This window comes from Cupressus sempervirens, chromosome 7, assembly GCF_028749045.1.
Source record: "Cupressus sempervirens isolate cs-2001-9-10 chromosome 7, ASM2874904v1, whole genome shotgun sequence".
Taxonomy (NCBI): Eukaryota; Viridiplantae; Streptophyta; class Pinopsida; order Cupressales; family Cupressaceae; genus Cupressus; species Cupressus sempervirens.
In genome coordinates, this window is record NC_143124.1 from 424,049,496 (window position 1) to 424,059,253 (window position 9,758).

The window sequence follows — 9,758 nt, forward strand, 5'->3', positions numbered from 1 at the left end:
TAGTCTTTGAGGATCTTTAGGGACATTACTAGGATTTGGTTTTCAAATAATTTGATTGATCATGGATCACCCATATCTAACCTCGACCTCTTTGGTTTGTAACGGATCCCTAAAAATTCCTACCATGCCTTCTCCACCCTAAACACTTTCCTCTAAATCATTTACATTCTTACCATTACCTTTGGATCATCTTTTTCCTACTAGCCTTTGAGGATCTTTAGGAACATTACTAGGATTTGGTTTTCAAATAATCTGATTGACCATGGATCACCCATATCTAACCTCCACCTGTTTGGTTTGTAACAGATCCCCAAGAATTCCCACCATGTCTTCTCCACCCTAAACACTTTCCTCTTTATCTAGCAATTTTTTTCTTTAAAAAGTATTTTAAAATAGATTATAACCTTATTTTAAATATCATTAAAAATTCAAAATTATATCTACAAATAAATAAACGAGTAAGCACATCCATATGAAATTTTATTGATACATATTATGAATGGTGAATAAAAAATCTTTTAGTCAAATGACACCATACTAGTGTATACTAAATTTTAAAGCAAAACATTTATTTTGTCAATATTTTTCGAAGTACACTTTAAATATTTTGGATCCTACATGATACTATGTATTTGAATAATGTATGTACACTAACACAGATGCATTCATGTATAAGTGTATGTAAAGTAACATAGTTCATGGAGAAAAGTCATTTCTATGAATTATTTCCTCGAATATGGGTAGTCGACGATGTCTTTTATGAGTGTTGATTTCTGGTTCACAGTATAACATGTCTAATATATTATCAACACTCAATATTTCTTTTAGATCAATCAAAGATGAGAGAAATCCATATTTCTCATTTGAATAGTACATCTCTCCATCAATAATTGAAGAAGAGTCAAATCCATCATGATTATAATCATCCCTAGAGACATTTGATAATAATCTCTTTGAGCCTTCATGCATTTGTAAATCATTAATTTCCTCCAATAATTGCTTGGCATTCTTTATTGATTTGAAGTCTTTTTCATCCATTGAAAGAATCACTTTTAATATTGAAATTGCCTCCTCTAACTTTCCTTGCTTCATTAGGCACACACGTAAATTGTGTGCCTTATTAGCATCCATAACAAAATGTTGCGCCTTCCTACACATGGTTTTACTTATAATTTCATCACTTATTAAAAACCTATAAAAATCATTCTGAATAATATATCAAATCTACAACTTTACCTGTAAACAAATTCGGCAGCAACATAATTATTTTGTTGCATATACGCCCAACCTAAATTGCCCTGCCAATACAATCAACCCATACATTAGTTATTTTTATCACTTGAATAAAATAAAACATTCATGATACAACTAAAATTTGTGATATGGAAAGTAGAGTAGAGTTTAGTATTATTATACTTATGTACCAGAAGGCGACCAGTCTCCTCCTTAATGGAGAGTTGAAACTTCTTTCCATGTGAGCGTGCTGTTTTTGTAGGGCTACCATTAAAAATAAGGCCATTTTGAATAAGTCGCAACTTTCCTTTGAGCAACACAATTTGGTCATCCACCCTTCCACATTTCTAAACATATCACAAACATTACATCTCAATAACCTTTTATATATTTAAAATATTCATGATATATTAATCTACATATGAAATCATATCGGTATAAATATTATTTTTCTATGGAGAAACATTTTGAAATTGATTTAATCATATTGAAAATATGAAATATCACATTTTATCTTGCAAGATAGATAGGTTTTACAACAATCTTAAAAATAAAAGCTTTTTCTATGACTTGCAATTTTAATAATTCATAGCATACCATATAATCACAGTTTCTTTAATGTTATAGAATTTTTAAATTATTTTATACTTTAACAATATAAGTATTCAATTGTTCTTCCTTCTAGATTCATATAGCTAAACATTATAGATTTCTATAATTAAAATACTATTATGTTTAGATAGTACTCTTTATGCATGAACATTTCATTAACTTTATAATCTACTTATATAGATTTGCATATGAATTATAGTCCATCAAAGTTATTTTATTCTAATGCCCTATTAGATTGGATTGGTTCCACTTAATTTTTCTACTCCCACTCTATCTACCTTTCAAGATAATTAGAGTTTTAAGTTTCTTCAAAGACAACTCTCATATTTATTGAAACATTTTACTTTACTCAATATAAACAAGTCCCACATAGTGGCTTAGTACTTGCCTTTAGTTTTTATATAAATCTAATTAAAAAAAATTAAAAAATATTTTATTATATAAAATATTTTAATTAATAAATATGTTATATAATTATATTTTTCTATAATGATATTAACTTAAATTTAAATTTTATTCATAAATATAATTATTGATCTATATGTTCTATTACATATATATCATATGACACTATTGTATTACAAATAAATTATAATATGAAAGTAATAATATTTTTTATAATAATAAAAAATCTTATGTGATTATATAATATAAGTAATATTATTTTTAATTGAATGACAAAAAACCATATTATAAAAAATACAATATAAAGATATAAACTAATGCACTTACATTCAAAAAAACAACTCTTAAAAAGTATTAGTTTTATAATCTATCAAATCTGACCAATATAAGAGCTAAAAAAATTAATCACATAGGAAGTACTAAAAATAAAAATCTCACTATAACTAATCGCGATTAATTTATAACATTGGGTAGTTGAAAGTTAGATTAGCTAAGATAAAATTATAAAGATATTATAATATAAATTGAAATATAACAAGAGAGTTTATATGAAAACAAAAACATGAAATTTTGTAGATTAAGTTTCTACTATAACTTTATCTATAAATAATATAACATTAATTTTTCTACACACACTCTTTAAATGCTTTTATCTTACCTAGTCATATATTTTTATAACCTTATTTTAGAAGATTTGTAATTTAATCATTGTTCATCAAAACAATTTCTCTTGTTTCTCATGAAGATGGCATTGGATTGACACCCTCAAGTATTGCTAGTTTTGCTCCTTGATTCCCCTCTCCAAATAAATAAACTTATAAGTATCTTGCAAGACAATTGGTGGACAATTTAGCTTTGTTCAATATTAAGAAGATAATAATCCATTTTAATGAATTGCACTTCCTTAAAACAATGCATCATAGTATGCATCATAGCGTGAGTTTGCATATAACTATGTTTTGTATTAATCAAAGTGATAAGATTACAATGGAGGAAAAAAGTACTTCAATAAGCAATATGTACAAAAGGTAAGAATAATTCTATTTAGTTTTGTATTAATCAAAGTGATAAGATTACAATGGAGGAAAAAAGTAGTTCAATAAGCAATATGTACAAAAGGTAACAATAGGTCTATATAGAAATATTTTCAGATTTACAAAATAAATTCATTTAAACAATCTCTTAAGAATTACAATATTAAATGTGAGTTTGTGTTTAACTCTTTTTTGTATTGATCAAAGTGAAAATATTATAATAGAATAAAAAAGGTGTTTAATAAGAACTATATGGAAAAGGAAAGAATAAATAATTTAAAAAAAAAATTGACAAAATTATAAAAATAATTTATTTAAGCATTCTCTTAAGAATTGAGATATTACAAAAACACATTTAACAAACCTCTTGTACAATTTGCTATATAAGTTTATTATGTAATATAAAAGCATTTAATAACTTTGTACAGTGTGAGTTTGCATATATAACTATGTTTTGTATTAATCAAAGTGATAAGATTACAATGGAGGAAAAGAGTAGTTCAATAAGCACTATGTAGAGAAGGAAAGAATAAGTCTATTTAGAAATATTTTCAGATTTACAAAATAAATTCATTTAAACAATCTCTTAAAAATTACAATATAAAATGCGAGTTTGTGTTTAACTCTCTTTTGTATTGATCAAAGTGAAAATATTATAATAGAATAAAAAAGGTGTTTAATAAGAACTATATAGAAAAGGAAAGAATAAATAATTTTTTTTTTAAATTGACAAAATTATAAAAATAATTCATTTAAACAATCTCTTAAGAATTGAGATATTACAAAAAAAAACCATGTAACAAACCTCTTGTACAATTTTCTATATAAGTCTATTCTGTAATATAAAAGTGTGAAAAAAGTTGATTGTCAATTTTTTTTTTGTTTTAAAATAATTTAATAGATCATTTTAAGTTTATATTTTAAAAAATAAAAAATATTAATTAATAGTATATGCAAAATTCTCTATTTTTGAATGACTTATAATTATAAATTAGTAACCTATACAAATTTTTTAATTAATATAATTATATAAAAAATAAGCTTTTAAAATTCATTATATTCTATTCAACAAGTTTCTAAATTAATACATTTCTAGACATTAACAAAAAGAAAAACTTATAAATATAAAATAATATATATGTAAATACATATATATTATACATATTATAAAATTACATTTCTCTATAACAAATATTGATGGTTTACTATTAATAGTTTACTGATAAATTACTTGTCATATTGACTTTAGCCTATCAATTCCTACGGTCTTAAAAAAATTTAACCCGTCATATAGAGCTCTCAAAAGTGCCAGGTCTGATTGTACTTGACACCGTTTATAGATATGAAACAACAATTTCAATTAAAAATAAAATAAAACATATTGGAATCACTTGACTTTCTACGAACTTTCCTTAAATCACGTCTCTCATTGAAAAATAGCGCACAGATGGCGCATTTCAAATACAACCTAAACGATACTTTTCTCTGTACAAGTTGGAAACCGCGTAACACCCAGCTAACCATGACCATTTCCCAAATGAAAAAATTGGAAGAAGAAGAAGAACACACAAATGAAGAACAAGATTAATAAATGTTTACAAATTCTTGCTATAACCTAACGATCAATGTTACTATAACCTATTGAATGTACAAGAGACTAAGTTTATGTGCATACCTTATACAGATCAAACAGAATATTGTCAAGTGATTCCTGGGCTTTGACAGAGCAGCAGTGTCTGAAAGATTTGATGGCCTCAATGGCTTCATCTGCTCTTCCAAGCTGCTTCATCACAATCGCCATGTCCTTCAGAGCGCTCTCTACACGGTCTCCTGAATTTATAGCTGCCCAGAATAGCGCTATGGCCGCCTCTGGATTCTTCTCCACAAGCTTAAAATCCAACAGAGATGTTTCAAATTTTTAATGGATTGTAAGGGGGACGACTATTAGATAGTTTTTTCGAACAACAGACAGCTTAAACATCACATACACATTCTAATTGAATTAGATCGAATTAGATCTCTAAATATCTTTGAAAGAAATCTTAAACTCGACTTTGCCAATCAAACTGAATCATAATCTAAACTCAAACCCAAACTAAACTATAATCCAAACTCAAACCCAAACCACTACCTACACCACCTTTATGTCAAGCTGAATTACCCCTACAAAATTTTGAGAAGGGTATAGAAAAGAAAAGAAAGGAAAACATACCTGAACTTGCTTGGCCCGGATGTAGGGCGTGTCGCCCACTGGAACCTTATGCCTCATAGCAAATTCCTTTGCCAACGCTGAACTCTTGTCCCTCGCCGTCATTCTTATGAATTACAGCAGTGCTCTCATGTTGTTGAATTGCTTTCAACTCGACAAAATCATGGGTTTTATTGTGGTCTATGGGAAAATTGAGAAGACTTGGATGGTGAGCTGTGTGTTGTCGGTTTTCCACTGGGATGAAAAATTCGAAGGCAGACATTGTACCGGGACGGAAATACGTTCACATGCATTGTGGGGTTCATGAACCTTCTCGTGTAGTATTTGGGGAGGATATGACAGGCCTCCGGTAAAACCGAACGTGGGAGAGTAAAATTTGAAGGGGCTGAGCTAGATTTTCCTTGTGGATATTTAAGAAGTCTCTATAATGGCGCTATGGTGGATTTTTTTGTTTTTAGCTTTGTCAATTATCGGCAATTCTTTTATTTTTAGCTTTTTCAATTGCCCTTGTCGAAAGATCACAGTGAACCGTATGATTTTTTTGAATTATGCGCATTTCCTTGTAAAATGTCTATTCGTGGACCGACTAACGTATTATTTGTTTTTTTTTGTTTCTTATTGACCAAAAGCCTCAACTTTCATGTTTGTTGTGGCATCATTTATTAATAATTAAAATGATGGTTGGTAGTTGGTAGGCTTCATGTCTCTTAGGTCTGAATTCTCCATCAAAAAAATTTAAAATAATAATAATATAGTCATTCTTAGGATGATATCTAGCAAGAGCTCATATTTATAACATAAACATTTTTATCTATAGTAAAAAGATTGGAAGCATGACATGAATTTAGGGATAAGACTTTTCTTATATAGTTTTGTATCATTTCAAAATTGCTAATGCGATGATTCAATGAAAGTATAATTAATTTTTTCTCCTTTCTTATTGAACAAAAGAACAGACTTTCATGTTTGTCATAACATCATTTAATAAAAAAACTTTATAGTCTTTTTTAGGATCATTCCTAGTAAGAGCCCATGTTATTAATTTTTTTATCTACAATAGAGCGACTAGAAGCATGACATGACTTGACGAGTTGAGCGATAAGACCATCATTTCTTATATAGATTTGTATCGTTAAAAAAATACTACCATAAGAAATTATGGTTGTTATTTTCTTAATCAAAGTTTGTCATGTATGAATGAATATATTGATAGGGATCAATCCATGTATATTAATTTCAGACTTAATCAACATTACTTATTACTAGCGCTTGCACCTTTGAGTGGTGCAAGTGCTAAGTCGATAGTCTTGTACATTTTTTATGATGTTCTTGAATAGTTATTCATAGACTCTCCATGTATACTTCCCTAAGCCTATCTTTATATCTCTCTTATTCATAAACATAGACAATCTTTTCTCCCCCACCCAGCCATCTATATTTATATTATCGCTCTTTAGCATTGACTCATATCTATCTATACTCTATTTCCTATAGTTCTCTTTGATTTATTCTACATATGCGCTCTATCTATCTATCCACCAACTATCCATCCATCACCTTATATATCTTTATCATTCTCTCTCTTTACTTTCCTGCTTTTCTGTTCCTATTTCTCTCCCTACCACTCCCCTCCTCTTTGTCCACCCCTTCAAATCTAACCTCTACTTTGATATTCGATTTGATCCATCTATCTATACATTATCTCTCCCTATTTTTTAAAATCTATTTCTATCACTACCAATCTATTTGCCTCTCTACCCCTCTTTTACTTTTGTACTATTCATCTTACTCACTCTCCTCCACCCTCCCCACACTCTCCTTATATCTCATTATAATTATCTATACCTCTAACTATTATTTCCTATACAAAATGGACAACCTAGCTATTTGAAATCAACAATTCAATATTGTCTCGATCTCATCATCTATATCTCTTCCTCTCCATTTTTCTCTATATTTATTTCTCTCTATTTTTCTATCCATGTGTCTCTTAGTAATTTACACATTCTCCTTATCTACCTCCTGGTCCTTTCCTTTACATCTTTCTTATACACACATTCACTCTTTTCTCTTACTCTATCTCTATCTTATCACACCCCTCTCTTTACGGTTCACCTCTCACTATCTATAATTCTATTTCTCTATATCTTTTTGATCTTATATATGTATCTATCTATATACTATCTATCACCTCAAATATGTTTATTATATCTCTTCACCCTACCCGCCCCCGCTATCCCCTCTCCTTTTCAAACTCCCTTTGGCCTCTCTCTCCCTTTTTCCTCTTTGATATGTCTATAATCCTCTAATTATTTCTTATATGAAATGGGAAACCTAGCCTTTTCAAATGCACACAATATATCACATTTCTATAAAAGTAAATAAAATAAATACTTACAAATCTACTAATTTCAATATAAGCCATGATAGTTTATAGATGCATCAATATTTACTTTGTCAAAATATTTCATCTCCTTCTCTAATTGTAAGAGGCTAGAATGTGTGACATTAGGAGGGATATTGTTAGCAACAAGCTTGCATCCCAATTGGAAACTACAATTGAAATAATTGTTTTGTCATCATTGATGTCAAACCTAGTCGAGAGACATCTATTAACAATTTAGAGTGCCATATCTATTGATTAATGAAGAAGATTTAAAAAGGGAGGTGACTAGATGAACTAGTGATGTTGTTGAGTGATGAGCAGAAAGTGTAATGGGCATTTGATCAGTTATTCTTTGACAAGGTGATGTATTGTTCAATCACCCTATGAATTGTAGAAGTGTTGAGTTGAACACAATGAAATTCTCTTAAAATGCACGATTTTTCAATGAAGGAGCTGAAACAAAAGATTATGGAACTTAAGAGTTAGCTAAGTAAAATTGTATTAGTTGAATGATAGTTATGGACAATCAAGTTGAAGAAGAAAAGCATAGTAGTGGCCAAGCGGAGGGATGACCAAGGGAGCCAGTGGAAGCCGAGTGAGATAGAATGGTAGAGACTAAGCTACAAAATGATGGCCAAGTTTCAGCAAAAGTTATAGTTTGTGAAAGAATCCAATTTGAGACCAAAATAGTTGAATTTTTGGATTTGTCAAAACATGTTGCTGATAAGGATTGATGAGATGAAGCATTTAATGCATGAATAGAGTTTTCAATGCAATCAAAGGCAAGGATTTAAAGAGAAGTTTCTAGAAGTATCAAGAAAGGAGTAAAAGAATAAAATGATGGATAAATTTAATGGATTTGACCTAATCCTAAGATCTATGGTGATGTTTAAGAAACAAAAGATAAAATTACCTATTTAAGGAAGTCTAAGAGGTGTTTTTCAAGTATTAGATGTTTTGGAGGTATAAGAGCTATTTTCTAAGGTTGGTTTGTTGTTTATTGGCGATCTTAAGGACTTCTGAAAAATAAAGTAGAAGAGGTGAAGTGAACAGATTGGCAAACCATAATTTCTTAAAGGGATGCCAAGTAGATCACTAATGCAGATGTTAATGAAGTCTAGTAAATGAACCAATGAATGATTCAAATGGAGATCTAAATTTGCAAAGTGAGTTGTTTTTTACAGATAAAATCTACTATTACTTTCTAACCATTATGGCAATCAAAGTCCTTTAATCAAGGTTGACTTGATAGTCATTTTGTAAATCCTTTAATCAAGGTAACATTATATTGAAATGATCCAAAGTCATCAAACCAAGCCACTCCTAATAGGGTGATTAAATCTTTTAATATGTTTATACTTAACATTATATTTTGTAACCTTTAACAAGGTTGACTCTTAACCAAGCTCACTTTAGAAGAGTGAAAATGTGGTAGCATGTTACTTGGTGGTTTTTCCCAAATTGGGTTTCCATGTTAAACACTTTTTTCATATGTGTGTGAATGTTTTTTGTGTGATGCATGCTATTTACTATTTTATGTTACTGTTACTCAACATATATTGAATAGAGAGATAAGTGGTGAACAAAATATTGAGTTGTTGATGAGTTTCTATATCGACCAATTGTTTATTAATTTTTTTGAAGTTAGTAAAAGTTGAATTGGTACATCTATAACTAAGGATAAGTGATTCACCCTCCTCTTAGTTATTATAAATATTATAAAAATTGGTATCAAAGCTTTTGTTTCTTGTAAGGAAAGTTTAAAGGACTTAGTCAAAGATCAAGAAGTACAAGAGCGAGAGGTGCCTAAGTTGAACAAGGAGAACTTCCCAGCATGGAAATGATTTGTGAAACTGCATCTATCTGGGGTTAGAGATTA

The 9,758-nt window shown here is 29.3% G+C and overlaps 1 protein-coding gene across 1 annotated transcript; it reads right to left on the reverse strand.

Moving 5' to 3' along the window:
* Positions 1 to 552: 552 nt before the first annotated feature.
* Positions 553 to 5,809, reverse strand: LOC149547345 (protein SULFUR DEFICIENCY-INDUCED 1-like). The gene is made up of 5 exons (XM_089794731.1): positions 5,497 to 5,809; positions 4,960 to 5,172; positions 1,425 to 1,580; positions 1,237 to 1,298; positions 553 to 1,150 (listed from the first exon to the last, which is right to left on the reverse strand). Exons 1-5 carry the CDS (start codon positions 5,596 to 5,598, stop codon positions 697 to 699), a joined length of 987 nt encoding a protein of 328 aa, XP_089650857.1. The 5' UTR covers positions 5,599 to 5,809; the 3' UTR covers positions 553 to 696.
* Positions 5,810 to 9,758: the final 3,949 nt, after the last annotated feature.

Bases quoted from the DNA above. Each gene is read 5' to 3' on its own strand.
- LOC149547345 (XM_089794731.1), bottom strand. From the start codon at position 5,598: ATGACGGCGAGGGACAAGAGTTCAGCGTTGGCAAAGGAATTTGCTATG. The intron at 1,299-1,424 runs GTACATAAGTAT...TTGTATTGGCAG, and splicing joins AGGAGACTGGTCGCCTTCTG to GGCAATTTAGGTTGGGCGTA. The intron at 1,151-1,236 runs GTAAAGTTGTAG...AACCATGTGTAG, and splicing joins GCTGCCGAATTTGTTTACAG to GAAGGCGCAACATTTTGTTA.